This window comes from Numida meleagris, chromosome 1 (genome assembly GCF_002078875.1).
Source record: "Numida meleagris isolate 19003 breed g44 Domestic line chromosome 1, NumMel1.0, whole genome shotgun sequence".
In the NCBI taxonomy this organism is placed as follows: domain Eukaryota; kingdom Metazoa; phylum Chordata; class Aves; order Galliformes; family Numididae; genus Numida; species Numida meleagris.
The window spans coordinates 111003885-111029942 of NC_034409.1; the positions used below are offsets into that span (position 1 = coordinate 111003885).

Consider the following 26058-nt stretch of genomic DNA (forward strand, 5'->3'; position numbering starts at 1 on the left):
AAAGATTGTACTCCAGAGGATGTCTGTAAAGGTGGACAAAACCCTTTCAAAGACAGTTAATTGGAAATATCCCTGCTCTTCCAAAAAGAAAATATTCAAAGTGAAGGAGAAGCAGTCCCAGTGTTCAAGAGGCCAAGGACTTGCACTTTCTTTCCTCTGGGTGCTGTTAGTATGGCTGAGCCATCCTCATAGTTCACTGAACCATGGAGGAAGAGATCTTCCCTCATGCTGCTGTAGTAATGTGTCTTTCCCATCTCCTTGTATCACGCTTGTACTGTCTTCACCATTCCACAGGAAACCGTATCAGTTAAAAAGCAAAACAAAACAAACCTGGCTTACTGAGCTGAGCTGGCTTTCCATGCAGCCAGGTGAATAGCAGAGACGATGCAAGCAAGGATTTAAGAGAGAGAATGGAGAAATGACATCTGCCCTTTTGGTGGCAGCATGTTCCACTTGTTTCATCTAACCATATCATTATTAAGACTGAGGACAGGAGGAAGGCAACAATGCAACTGTATCCCTTTTTGGATTCATTTTGTTGGCAAATTTATTTGCAAAATCAAGCTCAGAATAAAGTTCACCTCTGTCTTTCTGTCACAAAGTCTTTGAGATTGCTTTGCAATAGGCTTCTTTTTATCCCCATTTCTGCTAAGTGTGGTTATTACTGAGGTTTGGCCTCGTTTAAGAATGCTGTAATGTTTTTGTCTTTCTATACTTTGATAATTGACTAATAAGAAATTTTAGGAGCAAAATGTAGGTATCCATGGTGCACAGAAGCAGAAGAAAAATTCATTCATCTTATAAAGGCATCATAAGTTGGTTTTGAATTGCTCTGTTCTCATTGTCAGTAGCAACAGGGGAAAGAAAATAGTTCCTGTACTTTTAAAGTTAACATCTCTCTAAACATAAATATCTTTAGAGGACTAGATATTTTTTATGAAAAACATTGCAATCTAGGATTAAAGATTATATGAAACAACTCTAACTTCATTCAAAATAATAATGTTAATCAGATGGAGCTGGATAATTTGAAAATGACAAGATCTTCTGCTTTTCAAAGAAGTGTTAAGACAAATTATACTCTTAAATAAAGTTTACGGAATCAGCCAACCTGAGAAAGCTGTTTACTAAAATGAGGCTAAGAATTCTTCAGTTCACTTAGAGTGAACTACCTTTCAGGAGTCATCTATTGATTCTTATTCAGAATGTCTAAATGTCATAGAAAGAGTCTAATACATTATTTTACTTTTTAAAGATTCCTTCTGATGTTGCCTTCTTGTACTGATATTTCCAGTAGAGGGAGCTTTACTATTACATTTAGTAGATAAATGACTTTAGTAAGTATTTTGCATTTCCAGTCTAAAAAAGTGTGAGACCATATTCTTTTTTATACTGTAAATTCATGACATCTTCAATTGGAACAACTTTGAAAGAGGCAGAAATGGCAAACTCGTTTCTAGAAAGAAAACTTCTATATTTCCTGTTATAGTATTAAGTAATGATGCTTTTGAAATTGAATTAAAAAATGTGCTTCTATGGTAATAATATGAAATCTGATCCATTCTCTGCTTTCTCTTTCCCTGACAGTAGTGAAAGATTAGTCTGAGGGAATGGTGACATAGTTTGTTTTTAATATTTCTCCAGTTTGTGGCTGTTCCAAGAGAAACAACAGAAGAGTCACACAGAGTGAATTACTTTTGTGGCACTGAATTTACTTGGCTGTTAATAGAATCATAGAATGGTTTGGGTTGGAAGGGTCTTTAACATCATCTAGTTCCAACCCCTTTGCTATAGGCATGGACACCTCCCTCTAGACCAGGTTGCTCAAAAGGCCCATCCAGCCTGGCCTTGGACACCTCCAGGGAGGGGGAATTCACAACTTTGCTGGGCAACCTGTTCAGTGTCTCACCACCCTCACAGTAAAGAATTTCTTCTTAATATCTAGTCTAAATCTACACTCTTCTGGTTTAAAGCCATTTCATCTCGTCCTATCGCTATACACCCTTCTGAAAAGTCCTTCCCCAGCTTTTCTGTAGGCCCCCTTCAGATACTGGAAGACTAGTATAGCATCCCTCCGGAGCCTTCGCTTCTCCAGGCTGAAGAACCCCAACTCTCTCAGCCTGTCCTCATAGGGGAGGTGCTCTAGCCCTGTGATCATCTTCATGGCCCTCCTCTGGACAACAACTCCATGTTCTTCTTGTGTTGAGGGGCCCCAGAACTTGACGCAGTACTCCAGGTGAGATCTCATGAGAGCAGAATAGAGGGGCAGAATCACCTCCCTTGACCTGCTTATCGTGCTTTTTTGATGCAACCCAGGATATGATTGGCCTTCTGGGCAGCAAGTGGACGTTGCTAGCTCATGTTGAGTCTTTCATCAACCAGCACCCCAAAATCCTTCTCCTCAGGGCTGCTCTCAAGCCGTTCTGCACTCAGCTTGTGTCTGTGCTTGGAATTGCCCCGACCTTGCACTTTGCCTTGTTGAAATTCATGAGGTTTGCAGGGGCCCACCTCTCAAGCCTGTCCAGGTCCCTCTGGATGGCATCCCTTCCCTCTAGTGTGTCAGCTGCACCACTCAGCTTAGTGTTGTCTGCAAATTTGCTGAGGGTGCGCTCAATCCCACTGTCCATGTAGCCTACAAAGGTGTTAAATAACACCGGTCCCAGCACTGATCAGTGAGGAACGCCACTCATCACCAGTCTCCACTTAGTCATTGAGCTGTTGACTGCAACTCTCTGAGTGTGACCATCCAGCCAATTCCTTATCCAACAAGTGGTCCATCCATTTTTTTCCAGTTTGGCAACCAGGGTGTCATGCAGAACAGTGTGAAACACTTTGTACAAGTCCCTGGTCTTCCTTTTATCACTGATTTATCTGTAGAATTTCTTCTTGTTCCCCTTTGTGTTTCTGGCTAGATTTAATTCTGCCTGGGTTTTAGCTTTCCTAACCTGATCCCTGGCTGCTCAGACAACATCTTTGTAGTCCTTCCAGATAACCCGTTCTTGCTTCCACTTCCCGTAGACTTTCTTTGCATGAAAGTAGGTCCAGGAGCTCCTTGGTGATCCACAGAGGCTTCCTGGCATTCTTGCCTGCCTACCTCTTTCTCAGGATGCGCTTCTTCTGGGTGTGGAGGAGATGGTCCTTGAAAACTGACCAGTTTTCTTGGGCCCCTCTTCCCTCCATGTCACACTGCCAAGCAGTTGCCTGAAGAGGTCAAAGTCTGCTCTCCTGAAGTCCAGAGTAGCAAGCTTGCTGCACACCCTCTTTGACCCCCTAAGGATCTTGAACTCCACCATTTTGTGATCATTGCATCCAAGGTTGCCCTTGAACTTCATGTTGTTCATCAGCCCCTCCTCGTTGGTGAGGACAAGGTCCAGCATAGCAGGACCAGTGACCTTGTTTCCTTGATGCATGGAAGTACTTAAAAAGCAAAGATTCTCCTTCAAATTGTTGTTCCACACATTCAGCTTTGAATGCTTGTTCCTGTCTTGAAGATACTGAGATTTTTGACCTGATGACTGTTCTACACCATGTTAATGGCATAATGATATATTGCTCCCAGATCTCAGTTTTTTTTATTTTCTTTTCTGTTTTTGTTTTTTTTTGCTTGAGATAGAATACTTTTGTCCTTCCCAGTCTTTCATAGATTTTCCTGAAATTTTTGCAAGTTTTAAGCAGTACTTTTTTAGCTTTTCCTCTGTTGCCTAATTGCAGGGAAAAAAAGAAGAGGGAATAAAATTCCAAGAATATGTCTTTTTCCAAAAATAGTTAGTCTTTGAATTTTTCTTTTCAATCATGACCTCACTAAGATTTCTAAGCTTCACAGTCTTCCCCTGTTGTGATGGATTGCCAAGGATGGACACACCAAGAATCTTTGATGCCTCGTAGAACACCACATTCTTTTTACTGACAAAGACAATCCATTGAATGGAAAAAAAATGTGGAAAGTTTATTATTCTGTAACAAGCTAACACAGTTATAGTGTTCTTTGTGTTTAGGGCAGGGTTGATTTGATACAGAAAGAGAATACCAAAACCTGTTCCGTTCCTGTTCCAGGATCTTCCACACCAATTAGTTGTAGTTTAAAGAGGTCTATTAAATTTGGAGTCATGCAGTATACACGAAGGTAACAAGAAATTAAGATGAGGCTTGAAAATGCATATATATGTAAACACTGTAGTAATGAGTTAGCTGTGGTTCATAAAAGCCTGATAATATTTTGTGTTAGCTGATATCTTGTGCACGTGAAATCTGTAGATTGTTTTACAGTTACGTTAGAATTATTACATATTGAACCATTCAGAATTCTGTGTATATTTTGGGGCTTCATTGCTTTTTTTTTTAATTAATTGATTTTTTTTTAATTTTTAAATTGATGAAACAGTGCTTTTTGATGCTGATGTCTTTTGGCTTCCATTTGGCTAATAAAAATGGGTTATTATATAAATAGTGGCTTATTTGCTGTTAACTTTGCCCATACATTTTCAGAGACAGATGTGTATACGTTTGGACTTGGACAGTATGGGCAGCTGGGACATGGCACTTTACTTTTTGAAACTTCGGTACCAAAGTCTGTGAAACACTTGAGGAAACGTAAAATACATAACATTACATGTGGGGAAAATCACACTGCTGTAATAGCAGGTATGTAAGTGAAAAAATTCTGAAATGCGCTCTTAGTTTCTCTATACTGTCGAAGTATTTTTGACATATATATTATAAAATGTATGTTTGAAGTATATGTTATAAAACGAAGAGTAGAAGAAGGCATATGCAAACTTATTAGTTCTATAACGTTTAAGTAAGTTAGTGACAAAGCCAGATTCAGTTCTAGGAATTTCTACATAGTTCTGTATATGATATCTCCTGGGGAATTGTGTCCTCAGAAACATGTCTTGTTAACAAGTAGTCTTGTTTAGAAGCCTTTGTTTTCCTGCACAGATTCGATGTTACTGTTTCTTTTTTTTTTTTCAAAATTGTCTAGACTGACTCTAATCTTAGACAGTCCTTTGTCTGAAAGTATACATACTTTTAGAGTATATTCATCTGTTGAGAATCTAAAAATAATTGTTCAGTTTTTGCTTTTGGGAGAGAAAGATTCCTTGCTTGCATGACCTGTTACTTTGTAATGTTTTTGTCCTGTTTTTCTATTGAATCTCTGTTATTAATAACATCCTTTTTTTTCCATATACAGAGAATGGCCTCATGTTTACTTTTGGAGATGGGAGACACGGAAAGTTAGGCCTTGGAGAAGAGAATTTTGCAAATCAATTTGATCCTGCTCTATGTTCTAATTTTTTGAGTTTCACAGTCCTTTTGGTAAAACTTTTTACGTGCTTCACAGACATCCAAATGTTTATATTCTTACAGAATATTATTAATGAGAACTGAAATCTAATTATAAAATGTTTTTTCCTACAACATTTAATTAGTATTCAGCCTAGAGAAGTGAAGGCGTGGAGGTAATCTTATCAATGCCTATAAATACCTGAAAGGAAGGTGCAAAGAAGGAACCAGACCATCAGGTGGTGCCCAGTTGCATAACAACAAGTAATGGGCACAAGCTGAAACACAAGGAGGCTCCATCTGAGGATTGGGAAACAATTCTGTGCTGTGTTGTTAACAGAACACTGGCACAGGATGCTCAGAGATGTTGTGGAGTCTCTTTCTTGGAGATTTTCAAAAGCTGTGTGGATGTGGTCCTGGGCAACAATTTGCTCTGGATGTCACTGTAGTTATCTGTTGCTCACATTTGACTTGAAGCAAAATAATTTGCTACAATTGTTTGAAAATGAGAGAATCATAGAATGGCCTGAGTTGAAAAGGGCCATAATGATCATCTAGTTTCAACCCCCCTGCTGTGAACAGGGTTGCCAACCACTTGACCAGGCTGCCCAGAGCCACATCCAGCCTTCCTTTGAGAAATGCCTCCAGGGATGGGGCATCCACAACCTCTTCGGGCAACCTGTTCCAGTGCGTCACCACTCTCTGTGTGAAAAACTTCCTCCTAATATCCAACCTAAACCTCCCCTGTCTTAGTTTAAAACCATTTCCCCTTGCCCTATCACTGTCCACCCTTGTAAACAGTCGTTCCCCCTCCTGTTTATATGCTCCCTTCAAGTATTGGAAGGCCACAATGAGGTCTCCCTGGAGCCTTCTCTTCTCCAAGCTAAATAAGCCCAGTTCCCTCAACCTTTCTTTGTAGGAGAGGTGCTCCAGCCCTCTGATCATCTTAGTTGCCCTCTTCTGGACCCGTTCCAAGAGCTCTGTATCTTTCTTGTGCTGGGTGCCCCAGGCCTGGACCCAGTACTCCAGATGGGGCCTCACAAGAGCCGAGTAGAGGGGGACAGTCACCTCCCTCTCCCTGCTGACCACTCCTCTTTTAATGCAGCCCAGAACACAGTTAGCCTTCTGGGCTGCCAGCACACACTGCTGGCTTATGTCCAACTTCTCGTCCACCAAGACCCCCAAGTCCCTCTCTGCAGGGCTGCTCTCAAGGAGTTCTTGCCCCAGTTTGTATAAATACCTGGGATTGCTCTGGCCCAAGTGCAGCACCTTGCATTTGGCCTTGTTGAATCTCATTAGGTTCTTGTGGGCCCACTTGTCCAGCCTGTCCAGGTCCCTCTGGATGGCTTCCCTTCCCTCCAATGTATCGACTGCACCACTCAGCTTGGTGTCATCTGCAAACTTGCTGAGGATGCACTCGATGATATCGTCTATGTCATTGATGAAGATGTTGAAGAGCACCGGTCCCAGTGGAAATTGCTTTGCTTTCTTCTGTTTCAATAGTTTCCTAGCCTTATCTTATGTTTTGTTGAATGCAAATAAATTTTATTTAAGTAAGAAGAAATGAACATACATCATTAGTCATTAATAATAGTAATTATGTACTTTTATTGAAAGTCAGTAGAAACTAGATTTGAAATAACATCTCTTACTTTTGATTCTGTTTTCTTGTAATCTACATAACTGGCGATGATTGTAAGAAAATGAGATCATTGTGTTAATACTTGCAAATGAAATAATCTGAACTTTGTTTTGTGCTGTAGGTTGCATGCGGTGGTTGTCACATGCTGGTTTTTGCTACTCCAAGACCAAAAGAATCTGAAGAAATACTCTTAGAAGATTTATATGAGAGCCGTTTGATTTCTACTGTCTCTAAAATGAGTGGAGATTCACTAGTAACAAACACGTTACAACTAACATCAGCACGAATACGACGTCGAGAGAGGGTAAATTCAGAGCTGTTGAGAGTTGCCATAATTTTTACAGAAAACAAAATCACTTTTCAAACTATTACTTTTCAAACTGATGTGATAGCAAATACTCACATAAATATATCTCATTGAAATAAGTGTATAACGTTAATTTGTAAAAAGAGGAATGAATATGCACCCTCTTCCCAAAACTGATGCAAGTAAAAGGATAGGTATTGGCCAGATTTTAGTTGTTTGTATGTATGAAAAAGGCTGAAATTGGTTTTGTGTTTTTCTTTGTTTTAAAATACCATCTATTCCTTTGTGTTTTTCAAAATATCTTAGAAATGTAAAAATAAATAAATAGATAAAAAAGAACCTCTGAAGCCTTGAATAGCTTGAGCAAGTTTGTAGTTAATACTACAAATTTTCGAAGGGGAATGTTTCATGATCATCCTAAAATCATCTTAAGATCCTGTTGCATCTTAAAATAGTAGTTTCTTCTGCTTTATTTTCAGTTACACATTACATGTGATTTCCTTGAGCAGCATAGTGAGATGGGTCATCTCACCTTCCTGTCTAAAAACTAATTCCACCGCTCCTATATTCCAAGAAAATGCAGTGATGCTGTAGATTAAGTACCTCAATGGTATTTAGGAAAGAAGTATTTTTATTTAAAATAAAAATCATAATTCTTTTTCTTCTTTGTCTGTATTTTAAGACTGCTTAAAATTATTCTGTAAAATCCTTTGAAATGTCCCGTTATATACCTCTCCAGTTTTTAGGACTACAAATAATCAAAATGGTCAAGAAATCTGGTGTATACTTGTTACATAGTTTATACAAAGTTACAGTGTTGTATCATCAACCAAAGGAAAGCACCACTGTCAAGTATAGGAGGTTACTTATGTTTAATTTTTCTAGCCTTACTCTCAGAATTTTCTCAGTATGTTTTTTAATTTTGTAAAGGAACGGTCACCAGAACAGTTTATTCGAATGGCACGAACTCTGCCTCCACTGGGAGAACATTTCTTAAAATCCTCACTGCATGTGACTAGCAACACTAGCCCAATATGTTTTTCTACAACAGATGTTCCTAAGCCTGAGCCTGTGAAGGAGAGCCATCATGAAGAAGGTGACTTGCCCCCATATTTTGCAGTTATTTTCTGAGAATTATGTAGTTTGGCTTTGCTTAAGCATAAATGAATGCTCAGTTGGAACACATAAGAAGGATCTGGATCAGCCTTAACTCATGGGCATGTGTCAGAATACGAACATAAAAGTTGAGAAGTACATAAAAGAAATAGCCTAAACTTGGTTCACGTTTGGAAAGCATGCTTAAAGATTTAGAGGAGGTTTGATTGAAAGAAAAACAATGGCTAAATTATACTTAAGTTTCTCAATCCTGTAGAAATACAACTGTGAAATCAGTAACCACTTTCTTGGTTTTCATTAAGAAAAAGAGTTACAGAGAAAAAGTGATTAGGAAACCAAATCTTAAAGACTTGGGAATGCCTAATGGAGACCTTAGGTAAGAAAAGAGATTTCCTAATTCCTATAGGAGCTTTCTTCTTCCTTTGGAAATGCAAAAGTACTTGTTCACTCACTGATATCTAAGATAATCAGGATTCGTAGTATCCTATCTCATGCCAAAATCTGGACAACAGTGATAATGGTCTGGACTTGTGCACATGTTCTCTGGTACAGTTTCGTACTTATCTGAGTTCCATACCATGTGTGATTTCCTGGAAGGAGGAATGCCGAAGTCCAGAGTTAGTTCAGATTCATTGGACAGTCAAATTCAATTTGAAAGTTATTAATTCAGCTAGAATTAAGATGATTATTTGTAGAGCTGCTAGTATGTCCATGTTGGTTCCAGGTTAAGCATTATGGTGAAAATTGAATTGCCTTTAGAGTGTTCTGAGATCTGAAAACTCAGGGTTTGTACCACATGAAACCTAATGAACTTGACGTGAACTTGAAAATTTGTAGGCACGTTTTTATGATGCTGCATTGGAGTTACTAAATTCAGTGTCTCCATCCATTACACAGGTAATATGCAAAGTAGATAACATGACTGCGGATAATTTAGTCAAATTGGTCCACTAGTATTAAAGAGATTATAAAAAAAAAAGTCAAAAAAAGTTTTGTCCCATGTAACATTTGTGCTTCAAAAGCCTGCAAAAATTATCAGATATTAATAGTACACTGATGCTAGATTGTTGAGCTGCCTCTAATTTTGATACTGCTCAAAATGAGGTGGAAGTGTTTTTGCTGTGTTTTAGACTGGCAGAATGAGGAATCTCCATACTGCAGCCTGATGTCAGTAAAATAGAGATGATATAATCTCTCTTTCGCAAGAGTGAGGTACGCTGCTTGGTATATATCATTTGCTTAGATGTTTAGTGTTTACATTTACCTTATAGAAAAGAAGCATCAAAAAGATGAACCCAGTGAAGGCTCTGCAGAAGATTCAGATACTGAAAATAATGACAGAAATCTTGGAGATACAGCTGACATCCTAAATATGGTAATATGTTCTATTAAGGAATCTATGACTCTATTGTTCTTGTGCAGGGGGAGAACAAAGCAGCTTTGTTTCAGGTTCTAGTATAGAATGTTTACCTAGCCCTAAACTTCATATTTGACATAAATAAGTATTGATATAATGTATAAATGTGTAAATGAACATGCATTTCTTGACACTGGTGAGGATACAGAGAAACCTTTCAAAATGTTATCCCTTGTCTTTTCTGTTGAAATAATGTGAAGTTTTAGGTTACTATATGAAAACAGTAGCATATATAATTTATTTAACTAGCAATTTAATAGGTATTGTGTGGCTTGAAAAATATTTTTAGGTTCTCCAGTGAAAAAGTATTTTCAAAACATTGAAATTATGTCATTAAGCAGCCTTTCATAGCTTGTTATATTCATTCTTTAACGGAGGTCTCATTCTTTGCAGACACATGTGATGAGATCGAATTCCAGTGACCTGTCCTTAAAATTATCACCAATTCAAAAACAAAAGGTACTGTAACTAATTATATATGCATACACTTACACTGATGTTTAAAAGAGCTGTAATTCTTGTATGACCCATGAACTTCATTGTTTTGCTTTGAGTTTTAACAAACACTAAACAAATTTTATAGGCCCCCTCTTGCTAATGTTTGGATTTTCCTTGAAGTAAAATTCTGAGAAGCTAACTGAAGCCAGAGAGGATTTGTACAGGCACATAGAACTTTCATTGCCAGCATTGGCTGAGATGAGAGAGTATAATAGTCTGCCAATCTAAGGAACAGGAAACTATCATAAGCACTTTATAATTTATGGTAGTAACATATATGTCTGCTGTTCAATTGATAGCAAAATATTTTAATTGACTTTTGGGACACAGTGTAAGTAAAGATTTTACAGAAAATTGCCATTGAGTATTTTTAAGGGAGCAATAATATTGGTCTTAATTATAAAATTGAAATACTTTTAAATTAGTATCCTGTTTCACTTCTAAAATTATACCAGTCTTTCAGCATTTTGGTATATTTCATTATCATTTCATTGTATATATTAAAAAAAAAGTTTTGAAGAATTCTAAGTAAATGCAAATTTTAAAGCAGAAGGTCAACAGATTTTCAAAACTTTTAGAAAAGGCATATCAGTGAGTGCATCAGAAGATTTCCCAAGTGGAGGAAGGTATAATAGAACTTTAGTTTTTACCTCGGTTCACACTGCCTCCTTCACGCATTGCACGTACTCTAGTTGTGATCATGGCTACAGAGTTGCATTCACTTTGAGTGCTTCAATAGTGAAAAAAGGGCAGTACATTTGCCATCAAAAGCATGTTGCGTTCTTCTAATACATATACTTCTAAATCCATTTCATTTATAATACTTCACCTTTTATGCTATCTTTTAGTCTCACCACATAAATTGTTTCTTTTATCATTCAGTTTTTTTCTGTAGTCTTTTTCTTTTGTTGTCGCTTGTTCTTAATGCTTTCCTTCTTTCTTTTTAATTTTCTGCTTCTCATGTGGAATAGAAGAACAATAAAAATGTGAAACTGAAAAGAGATGGTAAGGGTGGGCTGGAAAATGTTGATTTTGATTTCATGCAGAAAGGATCAGAATTAGACTCTGGTTCCTTACAAAAGCAATCTTCACTTTCGGAGTCACCAGGACAAAATGCAGATTTAGAAAAAAGTAGTGCCTTTGTAGGGAAGCCCGTGGCCAAAAAAAATACAAGGAAAGGTAAATCTCAGCATACACAAAGTGTTAGTACTTCAAAAAGTGGTGTTCAGCACGTTAGCAGGGACAAATGCAAATTAGTGAAAAGGGAAAAAGAATATTCAGAAAATCCTGAAATTATCAGGGAAGAAATAACCTATTGTTTTCCCAATGAAAAAACAAATGATTCTGATAAAAAGTTAAAAGTTGTTAGGTCTAAGCAATCCCTTAAAATTGACGTACTTCCATCTGCATCCAGTGATCAGCCCCAGATTGGTTCATTAACTGTAGAAGAATGCAATCTTGTTAAAAAGCAAGGAAGTCAAGAAGCAGTAGAAAGTGGAAAAAAAATAAAGAGTGCTGCTGAAAAATCTAATTCGTGTGAAAGAGGGAAACAAAGTACTGAAAAGCAGAGGGAGTTTAAAAAAAAGGACCCATTATTTAAACAAATAGCTGTATCTACATCATCATCTTCAAGTGAAGAAAGTAGTAATAGTCTTGCAAAACATGTTCTTAAGAGTAGGGAAAAAGAAGGGTTCTGCTATGAAGACAGAAAGATCCGGAAGTCAATAAAAACAGAAAATGTAAAAGATCTGGACTTACAAAAAGAAGGCAGTGAGATTGAAGAGGTGCAAGCTACAAACAGTGAGAAAGAGTATATAGAAGCCATTGATATAAAAAGCATGAATGAGGATGAGACATACTCTGAAGCTAAATTTGATGAAGATAGACAGTTAGAAACAAAAAATGATGAGGAATCTAATCAAGAACAGGAGAGCGAAGACAGTGAAAAAGGTGAAAGTGAAAAAGAAAATGGATGTCAACTGAATGAAGCAGTTGACAGTGAAGTTGAAGTAGGGGAGGAAGATGAAGAGGCTGAGGTTGAAAAAGATACAGACAAAGTCATTTCTGCTGAAAGAGATGAAGATGATGAGGGAAAAGATAATGAAGAAAATGAAAGAGATGAATCACAAATTGAAAGAGATAGTGAAAGTGGGGATGCAGAAGAGGTTGAAGTGAGTCATGAAAAATGTGTCACAGCTCAAGGAGATGAAGAAGGCAGATTGATAGAGGAAGCAGAAATACAGAGTGAGGGAGAAAAAGAGGATATTGAAGAAGAGGAGGAGGATGTAAAAGAGAAACAAACTGAAAAGGAAGAGGGGGAACAGGATAAAAGTGAAGGAAGAGATGAGAGTGAGGAAGGAGGTGAAAATATAGAGGAGGAGGAGGAACAAAAAGAGATTGAAGCAGAACAGGAAGGAGAAGATGGAAAGGAAAGTGAAGAAAAAGAAAGGGAGACTGAAGGAGATGGTGAAGAGGAGGAGTTAGAAGAAGCCTTGTCAGGAAGGGAAGAACAAGAGATATCCAAAGAAGAATGGAAAGAGGAAGACAGAAATAAGAGGGCTAAGGAGATGAGGGAGGATGGATTAGAAGAGGAAGGAGAAGAGGGGGAGGATGAAATAGAAGAGCAAAGAGAAGAAGAGGAGGAGGCAGAGGAAGGAGCAGAGATAGAAACAGAAGGGGAGAAGAGTGAAGAAGATGAAAACAAGGAAGAGGAGGAAGGAGGAAATGAAGAAGAGGAAGGAGAAGAAGAAGAAGAAGCAGAAGATGAAGAAGAGGGAGAAGAGATGGAAGAAGATGAGGGAAAAGGAGAGGAAGAAGAGGAAGTAGAACTAGAAGAAGAGAGTAAAGAAGAAGCAGAAGAAGAGGAAGAAGAAATTGAGGAGGAAGAGGGAGAGGGAACTGAAGAAGAAGAGGGAGAGGGAACTGAAGAAGAAGAGGGAGAGGGAGCTGAGGAGGAAGAGAGAGGGGAAAAGCAAGAAGAGGAAGAGGGAGAGGGAGAAGAAGAAGAAGAAAAAGAACAGGAAGAAGAGGAAGGAGAGGAAGAGGAGGAAGATGTAGAGGAAGTAGAAGAAGGGGGAGATGAAGAGGATGAAGATGAGGGTCAGGAGGAAGAAGAGGAGGATGGAGAGGGAGAAGAAGGGGAGGAAGAAGAAGAAAAAACAAAAGATGAAAGAAAAATTGTTAATAATAAGCTTCCACAAAAGAAAAGCAAAACCGGGAAACCAGGGAAGACAGAAAGTTCTGCTGTACTGAACAGCTCCAAACAAAAAATGAAGTCAAAACAGCATGTGGCAAATGGTTTGCATAATTCAGAACAATTTTGGAACAATGTGCTGCCTCATTATTTAACACTAAAATAGTATAGACTAGTGGAGATGCATCTTGAGTCTACTCAGGAAAATCTGAAACTATGGCAAATTGATTTTTAAATGCAGCCAAAAACTTGTTATACATATATTTTAAGTGCCTATTTATTGAAAAAGACTGAAGAAAATGCGTGGATTTGAGAAGCTTTTATGAGATAAATCATATACTTTTTTGATACAATCATTTATACAATCATCTTTATCATATTTGACACAGATTTAAAAGAACTGCTAAGGAGGCAGAATGTGTTTGCCTGAAATTATAACTTCATGCTGATAACATGAATTATACATTGTAACAGTGTAATCTTCTTTGCATCTGAATCAGATTTCTTGAGGTAATACATGAATTTTAGTTGCAACTTACTTGTTAATGTGCCTTATATGAAAAGAATGTCAGTAAATCGTAAAGGATACCTATTTTAAAATTTTGGTATCACTCCATTCCCCCTACTTTTCTTGTGTTCATATATAGGTAAAATGTTTGTTCAAATAAATTAGTGGACAAGTTGCCAAATACACTTGGGTCAGTAGATGAGAGGAAAATGGGAATGTAAGCCTAGGCAAAAGGTGGCCTGGGCTTTTCCAAAGGCCTTAAAGGTTGACTTCAAATTTTGGTGTCAGCACGCAATTATGTGCATAAAAGCTGAACATGAGCCTCAGAATTTGGCCTAGATTGCATTATAGTCAGAATGCATTCTCTTTAGTGATAATTTTTGACAGTTACTTTTCATGATTTGACATAATTAAGAATTTGAAAATATACCTGTAAAACATTATTTACTTGCATATACTATGCAATACAGAAAAGACTCAATAGCTGCCTGCAAAAGATTAGATTATATTAGTCACCTAACTCTAAGCTTCTCAAGGAGGGGATTATATTTTGCTGCAGTGTGAAGTATGTATATGTTTCCAGGATCAGAGCTTAAGCTTCTCCTCACTAGAGGAGATTTCTGTTTTTACTTCCTTCCTAATGATCACATCAATGATCTCCAGAAAGAAGATGCTGTAACAAACCAAGAAAGTAGATGGAATAGTAGCAAAAGTGGCATGGAAGTCTAAATTACTTTTTAAAGAGAAAGTATGCTAAAACTTCTACACAGACAAATCTTGAAAGATATTTTTGTGTCTTTGTAATACTGCATTATTGTTATTAGAGGCTGAACCAGCAAAGGAAGGGATATAAACTCTTGTCATTCGGCTTTATTAGTTAAGTACTATGCTAATGGATGGTCTGAGGAAATTTTGTAAATATCTCTCGGTATTGACATTCACTGGAAGAATTGGTATTTAAACCTTATTTAAAATGGATACAGAAGAAAGAAACCAAAATGAGTAAATGCCACTCAATAAAAATGTTAACAGAATCAATACTTATGTTGAGACTATGAAAATTTTTTAATGTTGTAAGATATTAACATTAAACTGTCTTTGACACAATGTCTCCAGAATTTATTTTCTAAGAAGGCTGTGGTAGATTAATGCTTTGCTAGTGCATTCTAGTTTAGTTCAATCCTTCCTACCTTCATCACCCCTTCCATATACCGTGTTTGAAGGTAAGATCAATTTCAGTTACATGCTGTATGTAATAACTATAATAAAAATAGTCCAGTGACTGTATTTTGCCCATGTGAAATTAATTTCAACCTTTATAACTTTCTGGAATACATTGTCTTGACGTGGGTATGGATGGGTAAGTATGGAAAAAGGTAAGTATAATGATATTCCGATAGAGGGGAATATTTTGACAGTTAAATGCGCTCCTCAAGAAGACAGCTCACTCTAATAATGGAGTCTTTAGTTCTTCTGCAGAAGTACTGCTTTATCACTGAAGTACTGTGAAATTGCTTACTTCTAAAACTAAGTGGAGTTAAACTGTGTTATTTTATCTTTCTTAGGAAAGATTAGGATGTTACTGTGACTAAACTTGGAGCAATACTGGAAAGTATTTTTATAGACCTAAAATCGTGTTTCTTGGAATATGATAATCTGCTTACTTGTGATTCTGAAATTCAGCCTTGGAAGAAAGCTGTGCTGTAAGAATATTCTCTTGTTATGAGCAATATTTCCAAGAAAGAGAGAGGAAAAAAAAATGCAAGGGCACTGATTTCAGATCCACATAGGAATGAATCGTCCTTTATAGTTTGGGTAGAGCTTTTAATCTAAATTGTTAGGCAAATGGGGACTATTTGTTGTTTCTTGCTTAACAAATACTGATAGCATAAGGCTTCCCAAGGTCTCACAAGAGTCTAAAAAAAGCCAGGTGTGGGCATCTTCTTTATTCTGTCTGGAAGAAAATCATTGAAATTAAAATTGATTTTATATTGGTTTGTGGATCATTCCTGTGGTAGGGGAAAAGCAGAGCTTTTCTGCAGTTCTTCTAAGGGTTTTCCACAGAACTGTTACATAAATGGTTCACTATGCCAATGTTTCTGAGCTTTGGGGGAATTTGGAACTTCAGCAGCATTAACTAGAGTGGAATTTTGTTTAGCTTGACTCATACTGATTTATAAAGCTTGGTAGCTGTGGTTTTATGGAAATTCAGTATGTCCTTGGGTTTTATTATGGGATACAAAAAGATTTATGTGCAGTACTTAAGTAACATGGCAGAAGCGCTCCCAAACTAGTTTTTAGTAGAGAAAAAAAAATCCTGAAATAGAGAAAACAACAGACATAACTACCCAGACCAAAGGTTTGGGTGGCACCAATAACTTGTTTCTATCAGTTGCAATCTGTGAATGCCTGGCAAAAGAGAAAACAACAAGAATAGAGCAAATGTAGTGATACTTCTCCTGTGTAATACTCCTTCACTGTGTGATATTTCTCCGTGCTCAAAGGGGGAGAAAGGTCCTTGGGGAAAAGCTAGTGAGGCTCACTGGGAGGGCTTTAAACTAGATCTGAAGAGGGATGAGGAGGATAGTGAACTTTCCCATGATAAGCTATGGTATGGCATAGCTGTAGTAGAGGGACAGGGTACTGGCAAGGGCCTTGAACTGCTGTCCTGAGGGGTGCTGGCAACACTGCAGCACATATTGAATCCTGTGATGATGAGGCAGTGACTGCTGGGGCAATAGAAGGCAATGGGGAAAATCAAGGGAAATACTTAAAAGGAATTAGGAGTTACTCTTTAAGAAGATGACAAGACCAGCTGCCCAGCTGAAGTGCCTCTACACCAGTGCACGCAGCTTGGGAAACAGACAGAAGGATCTGAAAGCTACGGTGCTACTAGAAAAGTCAAGATATAGTTGCTGTCACCGAAACCTGTTGGAATGATTCCCATGATGGGAGTGTGGCTATCGGTGGCTACAGGCTGTTCTGAAGGGACAGGCAAGGAAGGAGGGGAGGGGTTGTTGCTATCCACATCAGAAAAGGAATAGGATTTGAAGAGCTGTCTCTAAGAACAGTCTTGAACAAGTCAAAAGCCTGTGGGTGACAGAGACTGAGGCAGCAAAGGGAGCCTTGTGATCGCTGTCTGCTACAGGCTACCTTATCAAGCAGAGCCTGCTGGTGAGGCCTTCTGCTCCAGCTACAGGAGGCATTGCGACCACAAGCACTCGTGCTGCTGGGGGACTTCAACCACCCAGACATCTGCTGGAAAAATAGCATGGCAAGCTGTAGACAATCCAAGATGCTCGTGGAATGACTGAGGATAAATTCCTGAGTCAAGTACTAGAAGGCCTCACCAGGGAGGATGCAATACTGGACCTTTTGCTCACTGGGACAAATGAACCGATCGGTGACATCAGGATTGGAGGCTGCCTGGGCTGTAGTGACCATGCTGTGGTTGAGTTCATGCTCTGGAGGGACATGAGACAGGTGAAGAGTAAAGTTAGGACGCTAAATTTTAGGAAAGCTAACTTCCAGCTCTTCAGGAAGTTGCTCAACAAAATACCCTGGGAAACTGTCCTCATGGGTAAGGGTGCAGAGCAGAGCTCGCAGATCTTTAAGGAAGCTTTCCTCAGGGTGCAAGAGCTCTCCATCCCCAGGTGTAGCAAGTCGGGAAGGGAAGGCAAGGGACCAGCATGCCTGAACTGAGACCTGCTGGTCAAACTGAAGAGCAAGAAGAAAATGCACAGGCAGTGGAAACAGGGATAGATACTGTGGGAAGAGTATAAAGAAGCTGCTAGGCTGTGTAGGGATGGGTCAGGAAAGCCAAGGCCCAGCTTGTTAGGAGGGGATCGGAGAAGCAGTGTCGGAGAAGCAGTGTCCCTCCCGCTTTAAGTGAAGATCAGAATCATGACCACCTGCGGAACCTGAATATCCACAAGTCTATGGGTCCCGATGAGATGCATCCCAGAGTCCTGAGGGAATTGGCTGATACAGTCAACAAGCCACTCTCAATGATATTTGAAAAGTCATGGCAATCAGAGAAGTCTCTGGTGACTGGAAGAAAGGCAATGTCACACCCAGTTTTTAAGAAGGGTGAAACAGATGACCCTGGGAACTACTGACCTGTCAGTCTTTCCTGTGTCGGGAAAGATCATGGAGCAGATCCTCCTGGAAGCTGTGTTAAGGCACATGGAAGACAAGAAGGTGATATGGGAGAATCAGCATGGCTTCACCAAGGACAAATCCTGCTTGACCAACCTAGTGGCCGACTGTGATGGTGTGACTGCATCAGTGGACAATGGAAGAGCAACTGATGTCATCTATCTGGACTTCAGTAAGGCCTTTGACATGGTACCTCACAACATCCTTCTCTCCAAATTGGAAAGATATGGATCTGGTGAGTGGCCTGTTCAGTGGATGAAGAACTGGCTGCAGGATCGAGTCCAGAGAGTGGTGGTCAATGGCTCAATGTTTGGATGGAGGTCAGTGATGAGTGTTGTCCTGCAGGGGTTGGGTCAGTGCTAGGACTGATACACTTTAATATCTTCATCAATGACATTGATAGTGGGTCGAGTGCACCCTCAGCAAGTTTGCTGATGACACCAAGCTGTGGTGTGCGGTCAACATGCCAGAGGGACAGGATGCCATCCAGAGCGATGTAGAGAGGCTTGAGCAGTGGGCCCAGGTGAACCTCATGAGGTTGAACAAATCCAAGTGCAAGGTCTTGCACCTGGGTAGAGGCAGCCCTTACTACCAATACAAGTTGGGGGATGAAAGGATTGAGTGCAGCCCTGCCAAAAAAGACCTGAGGATACTGATGGATGGCAAGCTGAACATGAGCCAGCAGTGTGCCTTTGCAGCCCAGAAAGCCAACCGTATCCTGGGCTGCATCCAAAGAAGTGGGGCCTCCAGGTCGAGGGAGGTGATCCCGCCCCTCTTCTCTGCACTGGTGAGACCTCACCTGGAGTACTGCATCCAGATGTGGAGTCCTCAGTACAGGAGAGACATGGACCTGTTGGAGTGTGTCCAGAGGAGGGCCACAAAAATGATCCAAGGAATGGAACAGCTATCCTACAAGGACGTACTGAAAGAGCTGGGGCTGTTCGGCCTGGTCTTATCGTCGGTAGTAGAGTAAAGCCTACCTTGATTTTGGGACATTCTCTCTCTCTGTATTAGATTTATCAGCTTAAATAGTAATTATATTGTATTATAGTGTGTTGTTTTGCATTCCGCTATCTTATTTAGTAAATTAGTTTGTTTCTCCTCAGATTGTTGCCGCTGTTCTTTGCTCTCAGGGCCATCTCCCTACCCTTTTCCCCTTTCCCCTTTTCCCAGGACGTGGGCCCGTGGGTCCCCCGTCCCCTTCGTCACGGAATCGGGCCTAACGCCCGTAAACTGTTGACATACTTTTTTGTCTCTGTTTTCTCTTTATTAAAGAATAAAAAGAGAGTTTGTTGCCTCTTCATGATTTATTCCCTCTTGGTTGTCACAGGAAAAAGCTGTTCAACTCTGTGATTTAAATCAAGTCAGAATCAAAGTGGTTTACTGACTTATTAATAACTATTAACCAGTGATTAATGAACTCCACATTAAAGATCAAAGATCAGCAGCAGTAATGCAGCAGGTAACAACAGTACTGACATTCATAAAATGTTAAAAAGCATCTGCATATTTCTGAGCACCCTTCTGCTGAAGATCTCAGAAATTTTAATTTTCCCCCACAGTCCCAAGCATGTTCACAATATTACATATGCACATACCACTTCTAACAGCAGGCACTAGTTATGTGCCTGGAGAATGCGCCCCATAACATCACATACACACTTACAAGGTGTGAGTCTCCTTGTTGCAGCCATACTGCCAGTTGCAGCCCATACTGCCAGTCCGTACTGTTCTCTCAGTCCTGGTGCTGGGGGGGAGCTGGTGGCAGTGTCAAACTCAGTTTGATGTTCATGCTTTTATACTTATTTTCAAGCTGACGTAGATTTTCTTTGGATTTTCAGGAGTCTCTTGTTACCGTTTAATCCACCCAATGCTTATTTTAGGAATATTTGAACATTGTTAATTTCCTCTTGTCTTTTTCAGTCTGGGGGCAAATGACTTCTCAAGTTTTTTGGTATGCAACTTACGCAGTGTGTATACAGGCACAATCTTGTTTTACAAGCTGATGTTATCCAGGTCATGTTACCAAGGGGGAAAGGATGCCATGCAGATTCCTCCACAATGATTTTGTAGACATGTTTCCCTTAATTCATCTCTGCTGTAGCTGAAGATTTATCACACTGAAGTTCTTCTTTAATCCTTGAGGCTCATCTCACTACAGGCTTAGGATGGCAGACCACAAGTTTGTTAGTAATCCAGATGCAAGTGCAACATGGACTTATGCAGCAGCATACTGACCTCCTATTTCTTATTTCCTGTTTTTCTGTTCTCTTGAATTTGACCACTGCAGAGCATTGTAATGGTGTTTCTTAGAACTCTCAGTTGTAATGTTAAGGTGTTATTTTACAAGATCTGCTGTTGTGTATATGAAGTAATGCTGTGCAGTATTTTGCATTTATCAACACTAAATTTTGTCATGCAGTTACTTTACGTAATGAACCCCCCCTCTATAACCCATCAACTGCTGTCTTTATTACCCAGAAAGACATCAAGCCAGGATAACTTTTTGCTTCCTTTCTCCATAAAGGGCTATGTTATTGATCTCCTCAGAGTAGCAAATTCAATTTGCAGTGTGGACAAATCTAGCCATTTGACAAAAGCATGGTTAAGATACTCTTCCTAGTACAAAAGAAAAAAAAAAAGAAGAAGAAAAAGCAAAGATTAAAGGCAAAGGATTTTGTTTAACACAGTCTGACTATGAACTCACATGACCTTTTGTGTATGTCTTTAATTTTAAAATGAGTGTTATGGGAAGCCAAATCAAGTTCAAAAATAATAGAATCTTTGGATGAAGGAATGTTGTCAGATCTGTAGACTGTAATACGTTTTGTGGTAGCTGATTATGAGGGCAAATTCTCAACTCATTTCTGACTGTGCAGTTGAGATACATGGCAGTATTTCATACTGTAGCGTTCTGTGAGCATCTGAATCAGTATTTTGCTTGCACAAATGGCAGACCTGTACTGTTGTCATCTGTTAATTTCTGAATGTGTTCTTGATCTGAAGGCACTCATTGAGTTACAGTATTTTAATACACTTCTACATGTTTTAATGCAGAGAGGTTTGCTTTTGCATAGTGAAAACATTTTGATGAGATATCTTTGACTTCAAAAAATTGCACTGCTTTTTCTATTGCAAAAAAAACAGGAAGTACACTTAATGACTGTATTTTTTAAGGATTTATGGCTATTTCTACTGCCTCTTTTCTTGGCAACCTCCTGATGTGATAATTTAAATAAATGTTAATATAATTATCTCAAAAACTCATACTAAGTTATGAAAATAGTTTATTATCAAGGTCCTGAGTTATCAAGTAGACTTTATTATTCTGGCTTTCTTAAGTGTCCCAACACTGAAACGTCAGACATGGACTGTGCTTTTTCTGTCTCTGGATGATGGGTCAGTTGCAGGGCAGTCTGATGGAATGTCCCGAGTTTAATGTTCTGGGCTCAGAGCTTTATAACTTGTAAAGTACCCCCCCCTTTCACACAGAATTGCATTTGTGGTTTGCGTGAAATGAAAAGTATTTGTGGTTGCATATTGAGAGTGTGAGAGAGGGCTAAACAAAGGTAGCTCCAATTAGAATTTTATATTAAACAAAGCTTTTATCTGCATGTATACCTGATCACAGTAGTGTTGAAGAGTTACATTTTCTACTTCTTTTGTACCAGTGATGTGCTGTTCAACTGCAAACTCAGCAAGAGTCACCAGTCGAACACGAATTTGGGATTGTAAGCCACCCTAGCAGAAACTGGATTTCTTAAAAGGGAGTATAAAATAATTTCATTTTATCCAGTGTCTAGCCAAGGCACAAAATGCCTCCTGTAATTAGAAACACAGCAGCAGTATTGCTGCAAAATTTAATCTGTTTTATTGGACACTTCATTGTGATTTCTCAGGGAAAAAAAAATAGACCTAAATGTGTCCCATATAAAGCGTACAGAAAGAAGTTAAGCTCTGTTTTAGAGCAGGCCTTCCAATAGCCTTCAAAAATACCGGCATGACATGAAGTGCACATGGAAATTGGTAGGACTTTTCTTACAAGGTTGAGCGTGCCTTAAAAAATCTACCCATACAGGAAAAGCTGCAAGATGAGGATGGGCTTAAAGATTGCTGATGCTTATACAGAAATTGGTTTTACATCAGAGTATTTTGAAATGGTCAATCTCCCTGGAGAGACTCAGTCTTGCAGACTGTGGAAACTTTAATAGTGACTCATGGGGCATCCTCTTCAGGAATGTATGGAGATTAGAAACCTATAAAACCTTTCTGCATGCAGTGGTATTATTGGTGAAGAAATTGTCTTTGCCCATATTTTTACAAAAGTGATGAATAATAATCAGCATGATTAAGGCAGGATTCCAACAAAAAGCACAATATTTTGGAGAGGTATAATGTACTCTAGCTGTGTGACACAGTAAAAGCAGAAACCAGTGACTGTCCAAATTCACTTGCAAGTAAGTGGGAGCTGTATGACCAGTTCCAGGTACTAGAAACTTTTTCTGTGAGAATTTGGAAAATATGCAGAAACTGTATCCACATGTGGGCCAATATTCCCAAGTTAGTTTTCCTCTTAAGTCTTTTAGCATTAAGAATTCATTTTTTTTTTTATGTAGCACATTACCTTCCAAACATAGGAGTTTTTAAGGTCATAACAATATATTCTAATTTGAAATTGCTCATGATATTTCCTCTGTTTTGCTTAAGCATTCAGGATTTATTTTGGTATGCCTTTTGTAAGTGAATAAAGATTAAAGGTTATTTTTGTAAAATAGCTTATAAGAGTTTATATTTGATGTAAATAGTTTCCAATTTGTTTTGTGATTCTTCACAAACACCTTAAGAAATCATTCTGTATCTGTAGAGGTTTTTTTTTCCTCTTTTCACCTTGGAAATTTATATTTTTTGTTCTCCAAATAAAACAGACTTCTGGAATAATGTAGAGTTCTGTGTATGAAAGCTATCTGAGCTATTTCAGATGCTGACAAATCTTGGGAAACAAATAATAAAAATTTGTTCTGACTTGATGGAGGGAGTATCCTTTAGGTAAATCCATTTAAATTATTTTTGTAGTCAATAGATTAAGTTGATATCTAAAATAAACTTGAAAGTAGAAATGCTGCCTTTTTTTAGAAAGTAGCTTTACACTAGAGTTTCTTATATTAAGTGGTTACCTATACTCAAACAAGAATTCAGAGATATATCTTTTTCAGTTATACATAAAGTAACAAACTGGCAAGCCATGGAATAATTACACTACAACCAGCCAAATTAAATCTATAAGATAATGGCAGCAACAAAGGGCTGTCTAGAACTGTATACTAAATGTCAGTATACTATTTCTGAATAACACCTAAAGTTTTGAATCAGATTAATTCTTTAAATGCAAAGTATGTGCACTGCCAGCCTGTCACAAAGTGATGTCTATGAAAACGTATACATCCTCTTGTTTGGCTTCTAGTAAACAAAATATATTGCTTAGTAAAGTACTATAGAAGATGATTTAAAAACACAGCATATACATCCAGCTGATCTCTCCTGTTCATCTTCATGGCGAATAGATAAGGATAGCCTGGTTTGGATGATTGACTGCCTCACTACTTGTAATTGAAAGAATAAGCTTTTAGATGTCTCATTTGTGTACTTTTGAGTACATTTGAACTGTTATATATTTGAATTTTGTCACTTACCAAACTGTACATCTTTTTCATTAGTAATCATTAAGGTGGAAGATACTTGTCTAAGGGTGAGAATAACTGAGCTAATAACTTTTCTAGACCAATAGCTATAAAATGGAAGTCCTGTTCAAATTCCTGATGAAATGACTAGCACTGTTTAAGATGTTAAGCTTTCACTGTAACCTTTAAGTAACTACAAGGTATGTGTTTTAGCCTTACTAAGACTTTTGTAAGGCAGTATTTCCAGTCACTTCATGTTAGATAACTTGATATCATTAAAAGAACAGTATCAACAAAATGTTACATGCCTACCCAGCTATATATGTCTAACCCACAAGGGACAAGTAGATCCAATTTTTTTTTGTCTTCTCTCAGCTGTATGTAAATTAGTGGTTAATGTTGTTACTTTAAATGCCGTGTTAATAAAATGGTAACAATGTATTTTCCCTTTGTAGATAATTCAAGAATGATATTGACTTGCACTAGTGTTTTGGAGGTTAAAATGAGGATTTGGGGAAATTATGATTCCTCTTCAACCCTTTATCAAAAAAGAAGTATGATCTGTGGAGATGTATTTTGTGGTTGTCTTTACCAGTGTTCAACAAAGGGAGCATTGTTCATTCCCCATCTGACAGCATTATGTACTGTGGCCTGTAGGTCAACCTCAACAGAGATGATACCCATCAACTATGTGTCTTCTACTTCATAGTGAAACTTCTACTAAGTGTGTATTCAGTTCAGTTATTGTATAGGTGTGTAAGCAGACATATGCATGTAGGAGAGATTTTGGATATCTAAAGGTAACAGACTGGACCGGTAATGGGAGGAATCTGTTCTTTATGTGATTAAAAGCTCTGCTAAGCAATTGCAAATTTGTGGTTACTTGGGAGAAGGTAGCTAAGGAAGAAGCATGTGGCTAAATGTCTTATTTTCAGCTGTCTTTAATAATCTCTTCAGATTATTAGCAGTTTCCAGGGCAAATAGAAACAAAAATATGTTTTCTGTAAACCTGAACTTCCCAGAACTCTTTGTTTCATAGTGGTACACGTAGAAATTACAGATTTATCTTCATCACTGAGTTTTTGCAAGATTTTAGAAGATCTGAGAAGGCATAAATTTATTTTGTCAGTGGTTTTGATATTTTCTTTCCTAGCAACATAAATTGGTGGTGGCAAACAAAAAAAATATTTTGACTTCTTGAAGGGAGGCTTGGAGAAAATCCATAAGCTTTCCCTTCTGAAATGCAAATTATGGGCAGCCAAGCTGCCAGAGTTTCCATAAATTATGCAGGAGGGATCAACAATGAAACAGTTAAGGCCATATAGAGAAACCTGGTTCGCTGCAGTCATTTGAGCAAGGTCTACCATGATGCATCTTCATGCTTCACTGAGGTTGTTTTTTCATGGCATTAGGTGAAAAGTGGTACATGAAAAGTTGTTTCCTGGTACTGACCTTGAAGAAACTGGGATCTCTGGCTTAAATGAAAACCATTTCAAGTATTTTCTTTTATGGTTTTTGCCACTGTTGGACTTACTGTGTGTGTCCTTGACCAAGTCAGTTTTTCTGTGTATCAACTTTAGACGTAAAACTATTGAAGTTATTCTTACAGCATTATCTTTCTTTGACTAGGGAATATGAAGTGCAATAAAAAAATAAACCTCCTAACGCGTGATGATGGAGTGTAATGCAGAGCTTATACTGAGTTAAACATGTGCTTTAATTAGTAGCATCACATTGTTTGGAGATCATTTTTGATAAACTGATGATTCATCTTTTAAAGTAAAAAGAGTATCTGTAGTATCGCATTCTCATCTGTTGTTTACTACCATTGGTAAAAACTCTCCAAAACATGCCTGTAAGTGGGTACGTGAAAGTAACAGTAATAAAGTCTGCAATCAGAGTTGTCATTCAAAATGGCTAATTTTAGAAGTTGAACAGATAAGGTGTTAGCCAGAGGCACCACTGCCAAGCTGCAAGTATAGTCAGTGGAAACCTGGTCAGTCCGGAAAGCTGTTCAATTTAACAACAGTAAGTACCTTCTTTTAGCTCCGCTTGTTGCTTTGTCTAGGAGCATTTACTCAGTTACCCAAACATAACTAGTGTCACTTCAGGTGTTATAGGATGTCCTATAGGATGTGAATTGGAATCTAGAATGATACTAGTCTCTGTAAATCCCATGTTAGGATGTCTTAAATTCATATGATATCTGAGTGGTGCTTATCAATCTGCTGAAGACGTTGACAGCTTCTGCGTATCTC

The 26058-nt window shown here is 38.4% G+C and overlaps 2 protein-coding genes across 4 annotated transcripts in view; both read left to right on the forward strand.

Annotated features, from left to right (window-relative positions):
- The window catches only part of RPGR (retinitis pigmentosa GTPase regulator), a 65803-nt gene that overhangs the window by 30784 nt on the left and 8961 nt on the right, over positions 1–26058 (forward strand). For all 3 annotated transcript variants that reach the window (XR_002441972.1, XM_021407784.1, XM_021407791.1), the window contains 6 exons: positions 4486–4641; positions 5192–5316; positions 7047–7229; positions 8163–8328; positions 9620–9723; positions 10159–10224. Coding sequence is in view for 2 of the 3 variants with exons in the window: in XM_021407784.1 (XP_021263459.1) it covers positions 4486–4641; positions 5192–5316; positions 7047–7229; positions 8163–8328; positions 9620–9723; positions 10159–10224 (800 nt within the window). In the remaining variant the exon portion in view is untranslated. The remainder of the gene's footprint in view (positions 1–4485; positions 4642–5191; positions 5317–7046; positions 7230–8162; positions 8329–9619; positions 9724–10158; positions 10225–26058) is intronic.
- LOC110403958 (spore wall protein 2-like) lies at positions 10231–15251 on the forward strand. Its single transcript, XM_021407771.1, has one exon. The coding sequence runs from the start codon at positions 11304–11306 to the stop codon at positions 13620–13622; it is 2319 nt and encodes a 772-aa protein (XP_021263446.1). The 5' UTR covers positions 10231–11303; the 3' UTR covers positions 13623–15251.